General features: G+C 47.2%; 1 protein-coding gene across 4 annotated transcripts in view; it reads right to left on the bottom strand.

Annotated features, from left to right (window-relative positions):
* Positions 1 to 7185: 7185 nt before the first annotated feature.
* Zfhx3 (zinc finger homeobox 3) overlaps positions 7186 to 23010 on the bottom strand; it is a 255867-nt gene continuing 240042 nt past the window's right edge. For all 4 annotated transcript variants that reach the window (XM_076915849.1, XM_076915847.1, XM_034522631.2 and 1 more), the window contains 2 exons: positions 17528 to 22996; positions 7186 to 13361 (listed from right to left, as the gene is read on the bottom strand). In XM_076915849.1, the coding sequence (XP_076771964.1) occupies positions 11644 to 13361; positions 17528 to 22996 (7187 nt within the window). In that variant the 3' untranslated portion in view covers positions 7186 to 11643. The remainder of the gene's footprint in view (positions 13362 to 17527; positions 22997 to 23010) is intronic.

Here is a 23010-nt window from a genome sequence, read left to right as displayed (position 1 = left end):
ACACTCCAAGTCCTTTCTCCTTTGGAAGGCTTACCCCTTTAAAAAGAAAAAAATATAGCTATCTAACTTCAACTCCTAGCAGATTCAAGAAACATTATTATTCTGTAGATTCTTCTAGTGCTGTTCCCTTACATTTCTTTAAAGAATTTTGTTCTCTTTTTCTTTTTCCCCTTTGCCTCATTTTGAATTATATTAGATTATAACCACGTATCTACCTCGTGACTTCACTCATTATTTGTATAGTATTTTGCTCTTTAGAGTTTAACATTATGTATTTATTCGGGTTTGTGTGTGGCTGTGTGTACACGTGCCATGCACACAAGTAAAAGTCAGAGGACACACTTTGGAAGTTGGTTCTCTCTTCCCACAGTGGTCCAGGGATTGAACTCAGGTAGTTCAGCTTAGCAGCAAGCACCTTTACCCACTGAGCCATCTCACCAGACTGGAATTATAATTTCAGACTATAATTTTCAGTGGAATTTGACCACAATCTCTTCTTGTGAATAATTTTCTCATGAAAATAGCTTCCCTATGTGGCGGGAGATATTTGACAACGAACCCACCATCTTCAGGTGCTAACTCTCTGGCAGGGGCAGAGCTTCCGACCAAGCCTGCTCCTGTAGTGACCTGTTGCTGTGTTTCCAACTCCGGTTCGCTCATTGTTAGAGCTGCTAGTTCCTTCCCAGCCATAACCACCCGGCTGTCGGTGGTCACACCTTCCAGTAACCCAGTAAAGTAAAACTCTAAAGCTTAAGATTAAACAAATAGATTTATACATCAACAAGTACTAATACACAAGATGCCCACACAAATAGAATTGTTATCGCAATTAACTAACCTTGATATGAATAACTACCTTTGACTGCAAGAGACACGAGGGTATACATCTGCAGCCATCTAGCCTCTCTCCCTGCCCCTCTTCTCCTCTCTCCCTGTGTTTTTCTCTCTTCCCAACTCCTAGCTCCGCCTCCCTCTTCCCTGTCCAATGGACAGGGCTCTGCTGCAAATACATTGGGCAGGAAATTTCTGCCACACGCCTAAACTTTTAAGAATTGATGAGTTAGCTTCATGTTGCTTGCATGAAGTGCACAAAAATACAGTCATATCCACTGAGATTCCTTGCTCTATTCTCTTCTCTCTGTTTTATCTGAGCCAACACAGCTTTTTGTCTCCTTCTTTGGTCCCCTTTATGCCCGTCCTGATCAATTTTGAATTATCTTGCCTGAAATTTCTTCTTATGGAGTTTTGTCCTAAAAAGGTGACTTCAGCTCCAGCTCTTTCCCACATTTGCACCCCTTTTCCTGGAGAACCCTCACCTTGCTAGCCAGCTTTCTGGGTCTGCTATTGGACTGCGTATGACCGAGCCTGGGTTTAGCCATCTCCCAAGAACTGCCTTGGCACACATTGGTACTAGTGGGCTATTTTACAGTATCCCCGTTTTCAAATCCATCTGTTCTTAACCCATGTAAGTAGGGATGAAGTATTATTAAAATTAAAAACAATTAAGAGACATAATTTAGGTTTAGAAAAATGACTAATGTCTGTTAGGCCTGCTTTGTTAGTCTCCTATGTTACTTAAGGCAATAAATTTACCTTCAACAGCAACATCTAAAATCAGTAGATTTTATTAAGCTGAGGTTAGTCTGAAAAATCATATTTGTGAAGGCATACTTCACAGACTTTGTGAAGGAAGACCAAGATTTCACTGGGATGAAATCATTTCCATGAAAAAGTTTGAATAGCCTTGTGAATAAAGAAAGCTCCTGTAGTTAAAGGGAGAGCTCAAACTGTTGTTCTGCAGGCTGGCCCCAAACCAAGAAATGGCATTCCCACTCTCTTCAGCATTGTGGCAAGACAGAAAGGGGTCTGGAGTAAGAATTCATTTACCTATTTTTCCACTTCTGACCATTGTAAGCACACAGATGAGTTAGTTTCAGTCTTACAAGGTCAATTAGACCATACCATATCCAAAGAGGTCTGCTGGGATCAGGTTCCTGTGCTGATTAGAACCTTCACAAGTGTTGACAGCACTTTGAAAGGTCCATAAAACTTCTAACATATAATTTAAACAATACATTTTTGACTTGTGCTTCCAGCTGAGATGGAATAATACAGATCCATCAAAAAAAAGGACTAAGGTTACACAAGAAAATAGTTGATAAAAATGGCATTTGGAGCCCTGGGTATCACATGAGGAAGGATATGGCCCCTTAAAGAAGAAGCAGTAGCCTGTCAATGATCACATTCTCCTCTCTTGGGGGTCTCCATGTTTTAACACAGATGAGAGAGCCAAGCGAAGCCCAGCAGACCTTCTCCATTGAGGAGATAAAGATGAATCTTCAGGAACTAAACAGCCGAAAGTCACAGGATGCAAATGAGTATCAGAAAGAAACTATCTGAGGCCCAGTGAAGACCTGGCCTGAGCGTGAGAGATAGTATGGCTGATGCTCTCAGGGTAGGAGCAGTTCTCGGGAGAAACACTCTTCAGCAGTGGGGAACAGACTACTGAGTGCCCTGGCTCTACTCTGCAGAATGTAACCTTCAGGGGTCCAAGTGACATAGCACATCCCAGAAGAAGTTAAGTGAGAATACAAATACCCAGTTCCCAATGACAGAAAATGTACGATGTCTGGCACCTAACCAAAGATTAGTGGAGCATGCAGACAGACAGGAGAGCAGAGCTCATAGTTAACAAGGGTAATCAAGCAAACTGGGATTTAGGCAGATAACTTGACAGAGGGTAACAGGGAAGCAGATACTTTTTGGTTTTGTTAACTTGGGGTTGTTGTTGTTTGAGGTAGAGTCTCACATAATAGTCCAGACTGCCCTCAAATGATCCTCTGGCCCCAGCTACAAGACATACAAGCACAATCATGCCACGCTTAGTAGTGTTTTATATATATATATATATATATATATATATATATATATATATGTTTTATATATATATCATACATATATATATATGTATATATGTATGTTATATACATATATAACATATATAACAAACATACATATATATATATGTTTGCATTCAAAAGTTCAATGAAATACAAATTAAGCTTCCAGCAATGAAAAGTTTAGTGTCTGAGATGAAAAATACCCTGGTTAGGATTAATTCCAGATTAGAGAAGAGGTAGGTGGACCTGCAGATATAGACTCATAAACTGTTCAAAAATAAAGTACACAGCAAACAAAACCCTAAAAGCTCAAACCAGCTAAACAGATAGGATAAACCTAGACTCTCAGTAGACTAGGAGTTAACCTCAGAGAACTAATTCTAAAGTAACTGGGCATCCCTGGGGTGAGGTAGGGGGTGGAGGAGAAAAAACACTGATAATTTTGCCAATTTTGATTTTTTAAAAAAATCAAATTCTACAGCTCTAAGACATCAACAAACCATGTCTAAAACTATCTGAGGGTGCTTCATGATGAAACCAAGATGTGACAAGACCAGCGGTGAGTGGGACAGTTCTGCAGCAGTGAGAACTAAGGAACAAGGAAGGATCTTATCAGCCCAGCTACTGCACACAAGGCCATAGAAGAGCAGCGGTTTTAGAGTTCTAAGAGAAAACAAAACTAGGCTGAATCCGAGTCATGCTTTCATAGCTGCTCAGTTTCAAGCTTAGAGCTTGAAATCAGATACGAGAAGGACGACAAGGCTGCGTTTAGGGATCGTTATCCGCAGAGAAATAGGGAAATCATCATTCAGTTTACCCTTTCCTAGCCTCATACCTATGTCGGCAACTTTATTGCCAAGTTCATCATTGTCTCTGTTAAAAACAGATACAACATCTATAGCCATTGATAGGACCTTGTGCTCCTAAAGAGGCCATCGTTAAGATCAAAGGCTAGCCTATAAACACTGTTCAAACCTATTCTTCCATGTTTATTCTGCAGCTAGCTAGGACCGTCGCACATTTCCCCATGTTAGATGTAATGAGCTGTTTACTCCTTAGTGTGTCCCCCTTTTCAACTTCTCAAGCCTATAACCTACTCATTCTTAAAGCCTCCTTTCCAATTCTGGAGCTCTGAGCTTGTACAACAGACCCGATTCCAAATAGTTGCTGGACCCTCCGAGGTATAATGAAGCAAACAGAACTCTATTCTGGTATACCAAAGCCATCCCTCCATCATGACAAAGTCATCACTAGAGGTTGGTCAGTAACCAGTGAAACCCATAAGCTGCTACTGAAGATTTCATGAACAGAAGCTCTAGATATCATCTGACATAGGTACAGGCAGGGGAAAAAATCAGAACTACACATAGAGAAGAGTCTTGATGGGACTTACTAGTCTCTTGCTGTTCCCAAACCCTCTGGGAAGAAAAGCAAGAGTTAAGAGAACTGTGGTCCCACTTGGACTACAGAAAGAAGCAAATCCGTGTTGGCTGAACAGTTGAAGCAGATCCACGTTGAGCATGTGCAATGTACCGGGCAGTGTTGTCATGACAACTCTATGAGGCAGGTACTTTTATTTATCCCCATTTTACAGAAGGGATAAATAAATTATGGTCAATATGGCGAAACTAGAATTTGACCCAAAGCACCTCACTTGAACTCATGCTCTACTAACCCTTCCTGAGTGTATTGGGGGGGAAAAGTCACACCAAAGGTTGACACAGTTAGTTGGCCCTTACTCCTTACCTGTCCAGAATTATGTCACCCACTTTGCCTAGCTCATAGGTCATTTGAGGAATAAGAGAAGTATGTATTTTGAGAATGGCTTTGTAGTCTGGCGGCTTAAAGGTGCTTGCCTGTGGATGTTTGAGGTTTAATCCCTACACCCCAAAAACCCAAAGGTTGTAATCTTACAAAATATTTTTGTAATGCCATACAAATAAGAAGGTTACAGAAAGTATGCAGGGACAGTAGTTTCGAGAGTGAGAAGAGCAGGAAGGATGAGGTGCCGGAGCCTGAGAGCAGCCACCAAAGCAGGGCTCACACTCGTTGCTTCTCGGGCCAAAGGATCTTGACCCAAGAGTAACAAGGTTCATTGGAAAGCTTTCAATCACAGATTAATATAAGACTCAAGAGTTAGGTTAAATAGCCATAGTCAGGAAGGGTTAACCCCAAATTTATTTTTGTCTACCTGTAATTAAAACTCTAAAAGATTCAGAGGAAACCAACCTTACTGGCTAAAAAAAATCTTTAAGATATGCTGTTTAAATCCCAGCAACTGGGAGGCAGAGGCAAGCAGATTCCTGAGTCCAAGGCTAGCCAGGCCAGCCTGGTTTATATAGCAAGTTACAGACAAGTCAGGGTTATATAGTTGAGACTCCCATCTCAGAAATCCAACTAGGTATGGTGATAGTTTTTAAGAATTAAAAGAAAATCTTTACACATGCACATGTAGCTTGAAGCAAAGAACAGTGGAGCTTGGCCTCTGCTTCACAGCCCCAAGAACACTAGTTTCTGTGCACGTTGTGTGTGTGTTCCTGTCCAACAACCCTGTGGAGGTCAAGTGAGCATGTGGACTGCAGAGCAGTGGTCACAGACTTCTACGTCGGCTCATCTCCTGTCACCTAAATTCTAAACCTGCTCAAAGTGACTCATTAGTCTGCAGTGAGTATGGACATTTTTTTCCCCTAAAGCAAATTAGAAATAGCTAATAGACCAATACATACCACTCATTTTAAGATATTGTCATTCCTCATTTTCTGTGGGGTCAGAGGTGGGGGGAGGAGGCTATCAGTTCCAAGGAAATTAATATACACATGAGCTTGATCCTGAAGCTAGAATGCCTTTAGGGATGGGGGTGGGAGCTTTCCAGAGAGAGGAAAGAGAGGGAAGGGGAAGAGGAAAAGAGGGAGGGAGGGAGGGAGGGAGGGAGGGAGGGGGAGAGAGAGAGAGAGAGAGAGAGAGAGAGAGAGAGAGAGAGAGAGAGAGAGAGAGAATGCACTTCTGGTTTTTATGGTTTCTAATCCAACTCCCCCAATTTTCTGAGTAAAGTTTTACGTGTGGAAGAATTTGTAGTCTATGCAAAACAGACTTTAAAACAACTCAAGCTCCCCAGCTGTAGCGTGGAGCGGCAGAGACGGCCTTGGCTCTCAGCAGCTTTCATTGTACTGCATGGTTCTCATGGGTTGAGGAGACAGGAGTGACACAGCTGTGCAGCCATCTGCTTTCTTCAGCAACACCAAAGAGTCCAATGCCTGGGGACAGAGCTGGATTTCATCAGGGACAGTGACAGTACTTATTTGTCACAGAGCTTGGAGCCCTGGCCCATAGACACAGCTTTCTTCTCTGAGGCCAAGTAATGCTTGTGAAACTGCAGACTGAGATTTTGAGTTAATAGGGTCACTGCTGCCTCTTGAATGCATGAACCATGGTGGGGGGTGAGGGGGAAGAAAGACAGTAGCTGTCTGAGCCAACAACAGAGGGTTCCTTAGCTTAACACCATGCAAGAAAAGGTTCCTGTTGGCCAAGGGCTGATTCTGCAGCCCTGCAAGGGCATAGCCAGCTTGCAATAGCACCCAAATCTAGCGGCTAGAATTCTCTAAATTATTTATTAGCCATGGCTAATAAATTAGAGATGAATTAAAGGCCTTTGGGCTCTATCATGGATATGTTCCTCATTAATGAATCTCAAGCATTCTACTGTAAAATGGAAGGTTTCCATGGGGGGCTTTTGTCATGTCTTGGTCCCTTGCGTGGAGGAATAGCTGATGCTGCTACGTCTGAGTACTGCTGCCTCAAATCCTCTTACTAGAAGCTGAAGCAAGCCCTTTCCTAGGACAAGTAGGCTGTTGGGTCACTTAATTTGCTTCCTTCCAGTCATAAACACCTGATCCAATTCCCACTTGAGAAAAAAATTGAACCTACCTCTCTCCTGACCATCGGCAAAATTTCTTTGCTTGAGGTTTTCGGCAGGAATCTCAGATTTCCATAGGAATGTTTAAGTAAAACCTAAGCTAACTACTGGGTCTCTCTGGTTCAGGATCTCTCCAAAGCATCAGGCTTACCCTGGGCAGTTCATTGAGCGAGTCTTCTGCCCTAAACACACACCAGGATAAAAAATACCAAAGAGTATTTGTGGCTCACGGACCTCCTTATGCACCTTGGGATACGGAGCTCTGGCACACACAGCCTTATGAGACAGATGGAATTTACAGCTCCCCAGCTGTGGGCACCTCTTTCGTGTATGCTCCCATACATGCACAGAAATCTGGTAACAGACAAGGACTTTTGCTCATATTTTTTTTAATGTATCACAATGAGCAGGAAACATACTTGATGAAATATTTTCAAAGGAGTATATTCAATTACCATCTACAATCAACTTAACTATGACAACAAAGTTTTTTTTTTTTTTGTGACAAATTTCTTTTTCAGTTTGAGAGTCCCTTGTGGTTCTGTTAGTCTCCATGTATTTTGGTACAGTTCGAGATCAGCATTGTTACAGTAACAAAAAAGCTAACAAGACTACATTATAGAAAAACACCAAGAACATCATTTTTGGTTTCACTTGCTCTATTTTTTTTTTGTTTTTTTGTTTTTTTTTTGTTTTTGTTTTTTTTTGTGTGTGTGTTTTTTATGTTGTTTTTTTTTTTTTTTTTTTTTTTTGTACATTGCAAAGGCTGTTCATATACCTCTTTACCTCAGGGTCACGTTCATTATGCTTTCTTTCCTACTCAAACTTGCCCCCCTCCCCCCTGAAGAAAGTAAACAAACAAAACGAAAAACTAGTCAAAGCTTTGTTTCACAGTGGGCAGTATCTCAGCGCCAACAAACAACCAACTCAGTTTTATGCTTCTATTTAAAATGTTTTAATTTAATTTATTATTTAAAAAAAATATATGTCCATGAACGTCAAGTGCACTGGCTTGGGTCACTGCCTCTCTCCTGCAACTTCCTGCCATGCCTGATAAACTCAGGGTTCAACACGTGCCGCTTGTTTTACTTTACTTTCAATTGTGTAAAACTTTGGCCACATTCATCTTTTTAAATAGCTTTTAATTAAAAAAAAAAAACTTTCTAGATGCATTAAGAGTGTATGTGTATTCCTTAAGTTTCTTTAGGGGAGGGATAAAGAATGGATGCCTGAAATAACTCCAATTCTGACAGGTATCTTGGTGCTGTGTGCCAAATAGTGTTTAGCACTGAGCCACATCATGAAGGAACTAAGGGGGCAGAATTCATCCAATAACTTAAAATTAAAAAAAAAAAAAAAAAAAAAGAAGTGCCAATAGAAGTTACGAACTAATTTTAAAAGTGAGTTGAGATAGTCTACTACTCAACAACTCACTCCAACAGCAGACAGGAGGAATACAAACTCTCCACGTGAGATCAGTCTAAACAACCGAGCACTGTAATAAATGCATGCCTTGCTACAGATCATGGCCTCTTGTCTGCCTCCAGGTTTTCACCACCACTGACTGCTTCGCTGTTTCTGGGTTAGTGCTGAAAATTTCTTCTTTGATGAACATGTATGTAGGTGAGTGGTGTAGCTGCAGAGGAACGCGTTCTTTAACCCACTTCCGGGTGGGTGGGTGATGTGGCTGTAGGGGAACGCGTTTCATTAGCCCACTTCCGGGTTGGCACAATCCCACACCTCCTCTGAGGAATACTGATGAGTAGAAGCCATTCTACTCAACCATACTTTGTTGTTGCCAAAACACACTCACAGGTCAAGGCATGGCACAGTGAAACACTGACAGTCACTGCCTCACAGAGGGAGGATGATTGTAGCTCCAAATAGAACAAAACCATTGGGGAAGGACTGGCAGAGTCACAAAGAAACTTGAGGTTGGGGGTGGGGAGGGTAGAAATTGCACTATTACCAAGCAATATCATTTTTAAACAACAGTTTTCAGAGAAGACCTAGCAGAATTTGACAGGTAAAGCTAGTGTTAAATTGTTAATTGGTATCACACAGAGAACCAAAAACAAACTTTTTTTTTCTTCTATAGATACAGACACAGTAACATACAACAGTTAAATGGCAAAAAATATATATATATATTTCATAGAGTTACAAACAAGATAAAATAATGGAAAACAAAAAAAACTGTACAACTTTAAAATTTAAAAGTGTTCATCTCAAAACACAGGGAGAAATACAAGAATTCTTGTTAAAAGGAAATATTTAAAACAGTAAGTGTTTTTGTGTACTTGTTTTTGACACCTTATGCTACAACTGGATACTGATATGAATAGTTAGGATGGTATTTTTAGTATTTCTACTTTTAAAAAATTAAAAAGGAATTTGCACTGTGCATCAGCCTACTTAGAAATATGTACAACAGTTCAGGGTCTACTCTTTAACTAAAAACAAATTCATAAAAATAGTCCCGGCTAAAAAAAAAAAAAAAGAAAGAAAGAAAAAAAAGAAAGAAAGAAAGCAAGAAAGAAAGAAAGAAAAATGAAAATTTTCAGATCTTGGAATGCTCCAGTCTTTTGCAAAGTTGATGAATGGCTTCAACCCTGGGGGAGAAGCCCAGAAGGTGGCCAACCTGGATTCACAGTCTTCAAAGTTCCCTTTGAAACATAAGGAAGAGAGGGAGGGAGGAGGACTTCACACTCTGGGGGCATGGGAGATTGTGTCTGTTGGTGTTTGGTAGGAAAGAGAGGCAGCACAGCAACTATTTGTCTCCAAAACGTATTGTTTTAGCAGCAGGAAGTTTTCCTTTCAAAGTTCAGACCGTTTTTCTAAGATGACAAGGGGTGTGTGTTGAATCGTGTTGTCACAGGACTATGCACATTGACATACACACAAGTGCTTCCCGCACACACTTCCTCTTTGCTCTCCGTAATTGCTATCTGTTTTGTTGGCTGCACTCTGGATCACTCGCCGCTCAGACTGCCTAACAGAAGGACAAAACTTTGAAGTTAAAAAAGAAAAAAAAAGTGTCTTTTGGTATCTGGAATTATCATTAACAACTGCTTGCAGAAGAAGCACACAACAACCTGGGAACTGTTTTGTGTTACTCTTCCTTTTATTAAACTAAGTCTTGTTTGTTTAAATCAGAAACAAATTCTCAAGTAACTAGAACCCTTTCCTTTTTTATCTGCATCAGCAGTGAAAGGGTGTATCTTTGGATTTTTTTTTAAAGCATGAAATTTCTTTTTTTTTTTTTTCTGAGAGAGGAAAGTAAAGACACAAACACACACACACACAAAAAAAACAAAACCAAATTAATAGCCAAAAACGTCTTAGAAAAAGCACACAGCCCCAATTACACAAATTGAAACAAATGTTTTAGTTCAAGAATATCTGAAGTGTCCACAGACCAAGGAGAGAGAGAGAGAGAGAGAGAGAGAGAGAGAGAGAGAGAGAGAGAGAGAGAGAGATGCACACACAGAAGAAGAGTAGGGATAAATTAAAAAATAAATGCTTAGGGCTACCAGATACAGGTAATTAGAATTCAGTGTCTTCCAAAAGTCTCAACTCCCCAACAAAAATAATCTGTGAGAATCCTGATGATCCCTAGACTCCTCTGAAATCCTTTCTTTAGGTTTATAACAATTCTGCAGCCATCCTCCAAGAAATAATAAAGGTGGCCACTTTAAGTGAGGAATTAGAGGATGAGAGTGGGGGGGGGGGGTCGGGGAGGGAGGAATAGAGACGAAGTTGAATTAAGGGACAAAGGGAAGAGAAGCTGGGTGAAGCAACAGATTGCAATCTATCCACTAGGGATGAACAAGACAATATCAAATGAGGAGCTGTCGCTGGACCACACAAAGCTAAATGTACAAAGGGTTTAAGTCTACCATACTGCTTCAGCTCATTCCCGATGAAGCAATCTACTCAACACCAAAAATGGTCATACCTACCATAAATACAGAAAGTCAGTTTTAAAAACTTGTCTTTTTTATTTTAAGCTACAAGTCCTCAACACTCTTTGTGTGTGGGTTTTTTTTTTCTTCTGAAAGTGGGAGTGCTTAACTTTTCCCCTTGAAATTGGCTTCAGCAGAAAAGCTATTCTTAAAAATCCCCAGAAAGCTAAAGCAGTTCACATTGTTTCTCTTGAATACTTTCTGCCCATTTTTTTTTTAAATTAACAAAACAAAACAAAAAAATCTTTTTCTGGAACAAAAGAAAAAAAATATAAAACAATGATTCTGAAAACAACGAAGTGTGACCGATTGACCTGAGAATAAAAAGACATTACATTTCTTCTTTTTCTTTTAGCAAGCCATTGGTATCTGAATGCTAAGATAGCAAGAAATTTAAAACCGCAACACGGTGGAGTGCTTTCCCATACAGTGCATGCCGGGCTCCTCTGTGCTATCAAGGTGGGGCAGTTCTCAAAAGGGGCAAATATACAAGGGGTTTAAGCTCCAACAACAATAGGCAGGCCCTGCGGACTTCAGTTTCCCAGACCGATAGTACCTTTAAAAGGACACAATTTAACAGGGTTAGGGTTTGTGTTTTCTTTTTTTTAATATTAAAAGAAAAAAAAAAAAAGACAAGAATGTAAAATCACCGGCATAGATAGGTATATGGGAAAACAACCCACGCTTTTTCCTTTTTTTTTCTTTTTTTTTTGTTTTTGTTTTTGATTTTTTTTGTGTTTTTGTTTTTGTTTTTTTTTTTTTTTTTTTGTTAGAAGCTTTGGAATTGCAGTTAGTCTAGTTTTGAAATTGGTTTGTTATTAATCTTTTTTTATTTAAATTCATTTGTAATGTTCATCTTCAAAGCTTACAATCTGAAGGTGTCCGTTCCTACACTGGTCAGACCACTGTCCTTGGGGCAGCTGGGGTCTTTGGGACCCTCCACCGGGCTCGCCGGTCCGTCGGACTTTTGGCTGAGATCCGTGTCAGACTCCTCCGAATAGTCGTCTGTTGGCATCGAGGGCTGAACCCCTGAGGTGCTGCATGAACTTGAGGTAACCGTTGAAGATGAGGAGAGAGGAGGAAAAGAAGGGGGCTTCGCGGCCGAAGCCCGGGAGCCCACTGGCGGCCAAGACTTCCTGGAGGCGTGGGGGGAAGCGGACGAGGACGGGGCGGCCGACGGGGGAGGGGGGCTGTCGTTTGAGTGAGCGGCAGACTGCGAGGTAGATGCGGTGCTAGGATCGGGGAAGCAGGCAGAGTGAGGTAATAAACTAGGGTGCTCTTTGGCGTTTCTTGCTGCTCTCGTGATTGTTCTGTGTTTGTGCAAGGCCGACTCGAGATGCTGACTCAGCGCTTCCTCCCCGCAGAGCGCGCTCTCGCACGCCAGGCAGTGGTACGAGCCGCCACCGCCGCCGCTGCCGCCGCCACCGCCTCCGCCACCGCTGCCGGTGGGGACATGAAGCACCATCTCTTGCAGGTTCACCACAGACTGGCCGAAGAAGCAGAGGGACTTCAGGTGGCTCCTCGCCGCCTCCTCGTCGCCGAAGCCCGCCTGGCACTTGCGGCAGACCAACTTGTACTGCACCTTTGGAACAATGAAGGGGTCACAGAGGGAGTCCGCACTTGCACTTTTGCTTTCTGCTTCTGGCTCTTCTGGGGGTTTCGGCAGGAGGGGGGACACCTCACGGGGGACGTTTTTCTGCTCTTCTGGTTTGGGGGATTCTTTGGCAGGGTCTTTGTCTGGGGAAGCAGGCCCCTGGGGGACTGGGGTTTGGCTTGCTTTGGGCTGCTGCTGCTGCTGCTGCTGCTGCACTTTTTGTTGTTGCTGCTGCTGCTGCTGTTGTTGCTGTAGTTGCCGCTGCTGCTGCTGCTGCTGCTGCTGCTGCTGCTGCTGCTGCTGAATCGCCTCCTGCAGACTCTGCTGGTATTGCTGGTACTGCTGCAGTAGTGAGCCTGGAGACAACCCCATCAGGGCCTGCGATAGGGCAGGGCTGTAGGGGAACAGGCCTTCCATGCCATACATTGGCTGCAGGTACCCACTCTGCAGGGCGCCAGGGATCTGGGGGGCATAATAAGGAGAAAAGCCCGGTACGAAGTAAGGAAGGAACGGGCTCGTGAGTAATGCTGTGGGGTCTGAAGTCAAAGCCGCCTGCAGGGCCTGCAGCTGAGCAGGGTCCACTGCGTACTCCATGGTTGGCAGTGGGGCTGAGATGGTCGCTGTAGCCGCTGTAGGGGCCTCTCCTTTCTCCTTCTTGGGGACAGGTAGGGGTTCCCCTTTCCCTTTGTGTGCCTTTTCCTTCTCCTTTCCTTTCTCACCATCTTTGTCCTTACGTTGCTGTTGCAGGGGAAGCTGCGGTGTGGGTATCTGCTGGGCTGCTGGCGGCGGCGGAGGCTGCTGCACCTGTGGCTGCGGCTGCTGGGGTTGTGGGGGTTGCTGAGGGGCCATTGCCATGGTGGCTTGTGCTGGGGTCGGGGAACTCAGCGAGGCTGAGGACGGTTTATTTGGTAATCCAGATGTGGGGAGGCCGGGGGAAGGTACCGTTGTGCTGGGCAGACCCATCAGGTTCGGTTTAGGGGACGTTAAAGCTAAAAGGAATGGAGACAGAAAGAGAAATCACAGGTCAGTCTAGGAGTGGGTGAATCACAAACTCAAGTGTTGCGCCCGTGCCTTTGGCATGGTCACAGATATTTAAACCCAAAGGGTCCTCTCAAAAGCCAGTTTTGTCAACAGATGTACTCTGCCATGCTCAGGGTTAGCTGGACTAGTATTTTTTAATCAAGACACAGACCTGGGTCAGCTTCTATCCGTCTCCACTTAAAAAACCTTACAGCATCTCCCTGCCCAGTATCAACACTCACTAGCTTACCCTTTCCTTGCTGTTAATTCCAGATACCATTCGCTTTTGCCCTGCACAGATCAGCTTCTAGCAACTGGGACTCACGTAACCAAAGCCATCATCGAAATGCTACGGAACGAGCATGGCCACAGGAGAACGCCTAAGCCAGAATCCTAGATGGGCCCCAAGGCCGTATAAAGACACACAACAGCTTCTACACATGTCACCATCCTGACCACTATGGCTGAGGGGACGCTTCAGTACAGCGGAGAGAGATGAATGAGAAGGTAGAGGAAGAGTCTGGGAAGAAAGAGAACAACTCATTCAGGGAAAATTGCTCCAGTGCCTTGGGTCTGCTGATGTGCAGGAGTAAGTCTGTGGAGTAAGACCACCTCCTCTAGCCTCTGTGCCAACAATGCACAACCATAATGGGGCCTATGGGGTCGCAGACACTTAGGGTGATGACACCCTCAGATCTGAACCCTCGGGGTATCAGAGCCTATCCTAGCTGCTTCTCTTTAAGTTTTGCTTCCCGGTGACCATGGACTGTAGTGCTGAGACCATACAAAGTATAGTCCTATCTTCCTTGCTCAGCCCTCATCTATCACTACACGCAAAAAGTTTACCCACCCCAGGGCCCAAGAACCTCTTATTTTCACAGCTGAGTCCCGCAAGAACTAGGTCACAGAGTCATGGGACCGAGTTTCTGTGGTGGTTTGAATACGCTTGGCCCAGGGAGTGGTACCAGTAGAAGGAGTGGCCTTGTTAGAGAGCAGGTGTGGCCTTATTGGAGGAAGTGCATCACTGTGGGGGGTGGGCTTTGAAAGCTTCTTTCTAGCTGCCTGAAGATGCTGATCTTCTGACTGCATTTGGATCAAGATGTAGAACTCTTGGCTCCTTCTCCAGCATCCTGTCTGTCTGGATGCTGCCAAGCTTCCTGCCATGATGATAATGGACTGAACCCCTAAACCTGTTAAGCCAGCCCCAATTAAATGTTGTCCCTTATAACAGTTGCCTCGGTCACGGTGTCTCTTCTCAGCAACGGAAACCCTAACTAAGCCAGTACTGCCGCAGATGGATGGAACGCCAAGCCGTGATGACACAGGTGTGTGGGGAGGAGCAGAGCTCACTGGATAATGGAAGGTGACGAAAAGAGATGGGCGCCAGAAGATTCAGACTTTGGAACACCTCCCCATCTTCTCCCAGAGGGCTGAAGTAGAGCTTGCCTGGTATGACACTGTTCTCACAGGGTAAGGGGTTGGGGTGGGGCAAAACTACAATACCCTGCAGCCCAGAGTTGGATGAAGACTGTCAGCTTGAATGATACAGTGTATCAAAAGCTCCAGAGTAAAGAGAACAAACAGCATCATTGCAGCATGTTGCCAGTCCCAGGAGAGCCACTGGAGGCAGTGCATCCTATTTATGTCATGTACCCGAGGGACCGGAACTAGTTAAGATGTGACTGGCTACTGAGAAAAGTGCAAAGGCTTGTTGGCAAAACTGGCCGAGTTGGAATTAAAAGCTGAGTTTAGGGCATGACTTTCTATATGCCAGGAGGCAGTGGGCCTGTCTAGAATGTCTGCAGCTTTGCCCACAGCTTCATGCTTTCAAGAGAAAGATTCGGATCAGAAGACCTTAGACTGAGACTGTGTGTGTTCGCCTGGTGGAAGACCAAGTGATTCGGTCGCTAAGGAACACTACGGAACCCCTGCTATTTACCAAGCTCAGCACTGGCCGAGCTCAACAGAGCAGCTCAGGGCACCCTCACATTGTGGCTGTGATGTTGGCTTTCTGATCTGTAAAATCAGAACTGGGCCAGGTTCTTCATCCCCTCCTGAAACTCAGTTACTGTGGAGTCAGACTGACCTCGTGTGGGTTATAGCTAACACACATCACATGTGTGACCTTTGGTTCACTGGGAAACTTCTTAGAACCTCGGCCTCTACAGAACAAGATTGCAGGCATGAAATGGCCATGTGGAAAGAGCTTAGCATCAGGCCTGGCGTATAGTAACTGCTTGATAAACACAAGTTCCTTTCCTCCCATGCTTGCTCCTGTGATTCTATAAGCTGCAGTAGTTGAGGTGATGGTAACTGGGGCATATCTGGCTGCCCTGGTGACGAAGAGCCCAGTTTTCTATCCCTAGTCCACCCTAAGCAGTCAGAACCTGGACAGCACATATACCTTCTGACTGACTGGCTCGTGTTGTGGAAGAACATACGGAGCCTGGAGGCCTGGCTGGGATATCTGGCTCCTACCCTACTTTACTGAATAATCTTGACCTCTCTGGGTCGCAGATGACTCTGAGGGGATACAGCACACACTGACTCTGCTTTTAATAACTTTATTATTATTATTTGTTTGTGTGTGGGAGGAGGGGGTTCATGTGCTATAGTAGGTATCTGAAGGCCAAAGGACATCTTTTGGAAATCAGTTCTCGCCTTCTGCACTGTTGAGGCAGGGTCTCTCTGAGGTCTGCCCAGCTACACCCAGGTGTAGCTGGCCCAAAAGCTTCTGGGTCAATCTCCTGCTTCAGCTTCTCATCTAGAACCCTGGGATTACAGATGTGTGCCAGTGCGTTGGCGTTTTTATGTGGGTTCTGGGGATCGAAATCAGGTCATTGGGTTTGTATGACAAGTGCTTTTACCCAATGAGCCATCTTGCTGGTCTCCAGTCTCATATCATAATATGCTGGGCCTTCCCGCCAGGGTCCTGGGCTGCAAGGATAATTCGAATGTCTGACCACTTTCCTTGGTTTGTTCTGCTGGCTTCAGTCTTTGCCACGTACCTTTGTCTCAATGCTTTCTTTCCTTGTCCCTTTGGTAAGAAACAGCCTGAAGGCAGTAGCTCCTATTCTGTTGAACACTGCACCAAAGATGACTGTTAATTAAACTAGGATCACTCTGAGAGGCAACAGAAGCTTCAAGCCCTGGAGGGTTAGGGTTACTGTTAGGGTTAGTGTTAGGGTTTGGAGATACAAGGCTGCACTGTGAGGGGGCCAGTATGACTGGTTACCACAGACCTTTGTAGACGGGACTTGCTAGTGTGTGCCTAACCCTTACAGGATGCTGGAGAAGATGGCCCAGTTTGAGGAGGACAGCTGGATCCCAGAGAGATGGGTGAAGACAGTGAGAAGCAGGAAGCGTCTGTCGGGAGAACTGTAGGAGTCCCTAGCTTTAAGAGAGACCATACAAGCAGCAAACATGTGTGATTCCAGATGCCCAAGGCTGGGAATGGGGAACGGAAGGGTGGCTGGGGATCCCTAGAGTGCACGTTAGTCACTTGTCTGAAAGAGTCGATGTGTTCACGCCCAAACTAAAAACTACACTACCCACTACAAGATCAGTGAATTCAAACGGAAATTCTCCGTAGAAACTATCACTCTTCTGAATAGAAGAGAACTGGTGGAGGAAGCCCCAGAGCACGTAACATCACAAGAGCGGCTTCCTGCTCTCAAAACGGTGGGCGGAACTGCAGGCGTGAGGGCAAACGGTTGCTTTCAGTTCTCTCTAGCCAGCCGGCGGCTGTGGGGTCCAATACAGACTTAGCTGGGAAATCCCATTGTCTTCCATGTGTACCAATTACATTCATAGGTGGGATCACATGACCACGAGATTTGACATTTCCTGGAAATTCATATGTCAGGTGATTCTTAATAACAGACACCATGAAAGTGACTTCAGGACATGCTTAGAAGTAGGTACTTGCACCCCTGCACAGCGGCGTCCAAGGAATCCAGGTATGTGCTAGCACGGGGGATACCTGGCTGCAGGGGACCTGCAATCTTGTTGCTTTGTGAGGTGACCAAAGAGGCTAGCTTCCTACATGCCTACCACTCAAGAGTGTTGGTTAACCACATTTAAAAAACTGAACTTCTGCTGAACTCTGAAAGCCATTACCTGGGACAGGACCCACCTGTGTTGGATGGGGTAAAGCCTGGCAAAGAGGGGCTGTTGAGACCGGGGAGCAACACAGGAGGAATGCCCTGGAGCGCTGGATACGTGGTAGGAAGGTTAAGAGCCTGAAGAGGGGCGTTGTCAAACATCCCTTGCTGTTGAGCTGCTAGTCCAAGGACCTCATTAGCCTTCTTAATCCGGTCCAGCTCCTGCTGGGCCATCAACTGGCGTACAGTGGCTGGGTCAAAATATTCTTTCTCCTTGTCCAGCTGGCTCCCGATGGTGTCCTTAACTTTGGAGATATGCTGTTGGGAAAAGATATGGTCACGTACAGACAGCCTTGCGCTGTACTTGATGCCACACAAAGTGCACTCTGTTTTGGGTCCCTCGTAACTCGTTTGGTTTATACCAAAATGCTTGGCCATGCTTAACTTAGACTTCTTTTCTTTTGCCCGGGCATTCTGGAACCAGACCTGAACAACTCTCTTTGGCAGTCCAATGTCATTGCCCAGGACCTCACACTCTAGCATGGTGGGTGTCCTGTAGTCATTAAAGCATGACTTGAGGACCTTCAGCTGCAGATTGGTCATTTGAGTGCGAAAACGTTTCTGCCCAGGTCGATCCCCGCTGTCACCAGATTTACCGGCTGACCCGCTTGCCCCGGGACTTGGGGAGCAGGGGTCTGCCAGGCTTGAGGTTTCGCTGTAGTCCACTGTACCTTCGTTGTCATATTCCTTGCTATAGAAGCTCGGGGCTGGGCTGACCAGACCAGACGACAACCGGTCTTCATACTCGGACATCGCCATCATGGCTGCTTTGGTCAACCCCTCGTTCGGTGCAGAAGATTTGGTTTCAGTCGCTATTCCTGTTGCGCTGTCGTTGTCGGCATTCCCCTCATCCCCCGTTGTGGTGTCTGTGATTGCAGTGTTGACGGAGGAACAGTCATCGTTGTCCAGCTTAGTTTGGTCAAAGTTCAGGTTAACCGAGGACATGGAGGGGCTTTCAAAGTCTTCGATCCCTTCCACCTTGATGGAGGATGGGCTGAGAAGAGTTCTGGGGGACAGCTCCATGGTTTTGCTCACAGGCGAGAGGGGCACGCCCTGACCATCACTACTGCTCGGGGGTAGGTGGGAAAAGCTAGTTCCGTCAAAAATGTCTCCCTTCATCTGGAGTCCCCCATCACAGTCTAAGAGCATGGCAGACAGAGTCAGGTTGTAGCCGGCTCTCTTGGCTTCGTGCCAATGCCGAGACCGGATATGAGCCTCGAGGGCTGTCTTGGCCTTGAAGAGTGCTCTGCAAAAAGGGCATCTCCTGTGGGCCTGCGCTGGGCCCACAGCCCGGAACTGACCTTTCCTTTCCCGAGCTCGGGTGTTCTGAAACCACACCTGTACCACGCGCTTCTTCAAGCCCACCTCGTGCGCGATGTGATCCAGCATCTTTCGAGTCGGGTTGGAGTCCAGCAGGTACTTCTGGTAGAGAATTTCCAGCTGCTCCGGGGTAATGGTCGTTCTCAAACGCTTGTCTCTCTGAGGCTCTTCTCCTCCCGTCCCGCTGTCGTTCTCACCGGGGCTCGCGCTGGCCTTTTCCTCCAGCTTCCTCTTGAGCGTGTTCATGGTGGAGGTGGGCGTTGAAGGGGAAGTGGCTGAGCTCGCAGGGATCTGAGGGATGGCGCCCGAGAGCAGCTGACTGGCCAGGAGTGGGTTACTGGGATCAAACAACATGAAAGGCATATCCAACGACCTGTCCAAAAACTGGGGGTGGATGAACTGGTTCTGGGCGCTCAGGAAGTGAAGCTGCTGGTGCTCCTGCCAGTGTTCGAAGGACGGGAAGGCCAGCTTGCACTGGTCACACTGGTAGGGGATTAGCTGAGGAGGTAGGTTTGCCAGCTGTTGAGGGGTTGACGTGTGGAGGGGCTTGAGGGGCAGATGGGAGAGCTGAGAGGGACTGGGGCTTGACTGGGGGAGGGGGCACTGCGGAGGGGGCGCTTGCGGAGGAGGCTGCGGTAAGGAAGGGGCAGCCAGCGGTGGGAGCTTGGGCTGGGGCGCGTTTGTCTTCTGCTCCGGAGGCTCTTGCTGCGGCACCTCTGGCTTTGGCTGTCCTTGCTTCTCTTGGGTTTGGTTTGGCTGAACACTGGGAGGGTCGGCCTGCTTTGGCTTCTCATCGCTGGCCTCTGCTTTCGAGTTGAAAGTGGCTAGTTCGTCAGTCTCCGTTGTGAGCTGCAAGAAGGCGGAGGGTGCGGTACTGGCCGACGGTGCTGGGGTGCTGTAAGCCTGTGAGGGCATAGGGGTGCTGCAAGAGGAGCTGGTAGGGGTGAGGATCTCCATGGCATCCATGGAGTCCTCGTTTTGGCTGTCATCCTGCCCCTCCTCATCCTCGTCCTTGTAGCACAACTTCTTCTGGTGTTTGATGAGGTCAAAGATGCGCTGAAACACGAGGCTGCACTTTTTGCACTGGTAATTCAAGTTGCTTGTTCGAATGTACCTATCGTTGGTAAGCTCACGCCGCTCTCCATCTTTGCCCTCTCCCTGATTCTCGTAATTCTTCCTGGCCTTTTGCCGGGCGTTTTGAAACCACACCACTATGACACGGGTTGGAAGGTTCAGTAAGTTAGAAAGCTGCTCGAATTCATCGTCCTTTGGATAGGCGTTGGCGTCAAAGAAGTCCTGCAGGACTCGGAGCTGGTAGTCGGTAAACCTTGTTCTCGAGGACCGCTTGCTTCCCCAGTACTCCTGCTTCTGGGGTTCTGGGGAAGGGGGCCGGGAGTCGATCTTGAGTTCCTCCAGACTGGTGATGGGAGGGTTGCTGAAGTTGTACGGGGAGTCCTTGTTCCGTTGCCGCTCCTTGAACAGAGTGTTTCTGAACCAGTGCTTGATCACTTTCTGGGGCAGGCCCGACTTGTCTGCCATCTCTTTGATCTGCTCCTCACTGGGTGAGTTGTTAATGTCGAAGTACTGCCGAAGCACTCGGAGCTGGTCGTCCGTGATCCTGGTGCGAGGCCTCTTGTTCTGTTGCTGGAGCAGGGTGGGGTTGAGCTGGTGTTGGTACAGCTGGGCCAGGTCGGCAGGCAGCGGCTCCACGGGGCCGAGCTGAGGGGGCAGCTGAGCTGGCAGAGTCTGCAGCGGCATCGTCTGCATCATCAGTGGCGAGAAGATGGGCAGCTCCATTGGCATGGAGAGCTGGGTGAGAGGCACGGAGGGCTGGGCGGGGGCGATGGTAGGCGACGTGATGGGCGGAGCTGATGCGGGGATGGCAGGCGTGGAAGCTGGCTGGGGGGGTGCCGCAGGAAGCGGAGGCGGGGGAGGTGGTGGAGGGGGTGGGGGTGGCTCCGGGGTCTGGGGCCTCAGGGGGTACAGTTTATCGTAGTGCTCTCTGTATTGCTTGGCAAACCTCTCCAGCTGTTTGAAGGGGAAGTAGTTCTGATGCACGTGCTCTTGATGGCTCTTTAAAATCAAGATGTTGGAGAAGAGCTTGCCGCACGAGTCGCACTCCAGCTTCTCCAGGCTTTCGCCGCCGCCGCTGCCTTGCTCCGTCTTCCCGTTCTTCTTCTGTGCCTTCTGCTTGTTCTCATTGTACTGAATGACCAGCTCAAAGCCAAAGTTCTCCAGCAAGGCCTTGGTGGCGTTCCCCCTGGCATCTGAAGCGATACGTGGAGGAAGCATGGAGCCCTCAGAACCACCCCCTGGTGCCAACTCTTTCTTCTCTTTGGCCTTCAAGGCATCTGGCAGTGATTCCTTTGGTCCCGTGTTACCCTCTGCCCCCTCTGGCCCCTCCTTCTCTCTCTGGCTTTCCTTATCCTTTTCTTTGATGACCACTTTGTTTTTCTTCTCCGGGTGCTGGCTTGGCTGAAGGAGGGCTGAGTGGCTCTGGGAAAGAGAGAGCTGACTCTGCTGTTGTTGTTGCTGCTGCTGCAGTATCTGCTGGTGGCTCTGCTGTGGGATCTGGACCTGAGCCTTCAGATCTTCCAGCAGGCCCGGGCCTGACCCTGTCAGCGTCAGTGCCCCGCTGGTTACTGGCAGGTTCACCTCAGGGTTGAGCTGGAACTCTGCGCTGGGGATATAAAAGGGAAAGAGCAGATGCTGTTGCTGCTGCAGTTGGAGCAAGGTCTCTGTGGTCATGGGAAAGTGAGGAAGGAGCGTGGGGTTGAACAGCTGAGACTGTATCAAGGCGGCCTGCTGCTGCAACTCCTGCTGCAGGTGCGCCTGAACTTGAGCCTGGGCCTGGGCGAGTGTCTGGGCTTGCTGCTGCTGCTGCTGCTGCTGTTGTTGCTGCTGCTGCTGCTGCTGCTGCCTGGATGCAATCATATCCGCTAACTTCTTCCGGTTGGCCTCTTTGGGCTCTGAAGGGGAAGCGATGTTGGCACTGATGGGATTCCCCAGCGGAGGTATCACCACGCTCTCAGGGGGCACCTGGCTCAGCGCATTTACACCGGGAGCCATAGCGGCACTGCTTGGATTGGCAGTGGTAAAGGTGTTGTTAGCGCCGCTGCTGCCCACGGGACTTGGGGTAGAGGAGCTGAGGGACATCCCGCCGCTGGCGCCAGTTCCGTTGCTGCTCCCACTTGCAGCTTCCAGCTTGGCTGCCCGGGCCTTGGTCTGGTGCAGCACAGACCTCATGTGGATCTCCAGTGTGGAACTCTGGCTGTACGCCACATTGCAAGTGTTACACTTAAACGGCTTGTTGTCGGGGCTGCTGGTGGGCTCCGGCTGGCCGGTGGCCGATTCCTGAAGGGCTCTCTTTAACTTGTGCAGGTGCGACACAGAGTTGTAGTGCACCAGCAGGATGTTCTTTTGAGTGAAGGATTCCTTGCAGACGGTACACTTGTAAGGGCGGGAAGGATCCAGAAACTTCTCCATAGTGAAGTTGGGCCCTTTCCGGAAAGGGAGAGCTCGCTTTGGCTCCGAGCCTGAATCCTCCTGTACTGACCCAGAGTCGCTGCCTGTCGGGCTCTGCTTATCTTCTAGGTCGCTCTCTTCCTCCTTGTCTTCCTCAACAATGATGGTATGGTCTTCTGCCAGGGTGGGGTCTCCCATTGCCAAGAGGTCCCCGTTGGCTAGTAGTCCCCCATAAAGCTGTTGGATGTCAGCCTCGCTCAACTCCAGGTGACTCGTTTCGAGGTGTTTTTTCAGAGCCTGGAAAGTCCGGAAACTGCGCTGACAGAGGCAGCACATGGTGGCGGCTCTGATCACGTGGTACTGAGAGTGGAGCTGCAGCTTTTCAATGGTCTTGAAAGCCAGGCTGCACTGGTTGCAGCGGTATTTATACACGTGGCGGTCTGACACGGGAAGCTGGGGCCTCTTGGCATGCACCTCGTTGAAATGGGTCTGCAGAGTGGCGGAGGTTTTGAAGACCTGGTTGCAGCCCTTCTTCCAGCAGAGGAAGCCCGAGTCTTCTCTCACACAACTGGGGTCAGCAGAAGAGGGCTTGAGATCCCCACTGTGCTCCATGCTCGCAGGTGGCATGATGTTCTTTCCCAGGTCCTCTGAAGTTTCTGTTAAAAAAAAC

Source organism: Arvicanthis niloticus, chromosome 18, assembly GCF_011762505.2.
Source record: "Arvicanthis niloticus isolate mArvNil1 chromosome 18, mArvNil1.pat.X, whole genome shotgun sequence".
Classification (NCBI taxonomy): domain Eukaryota; kingdom Metazoa; phylum Chordata; class Mammalia; order Rodentia; family Muridae; genus Arvicanthis; species Arvicanthis niloticus.
This window is presented reverse-complemented; position numbering and strand designations above follow the sequence as displayed.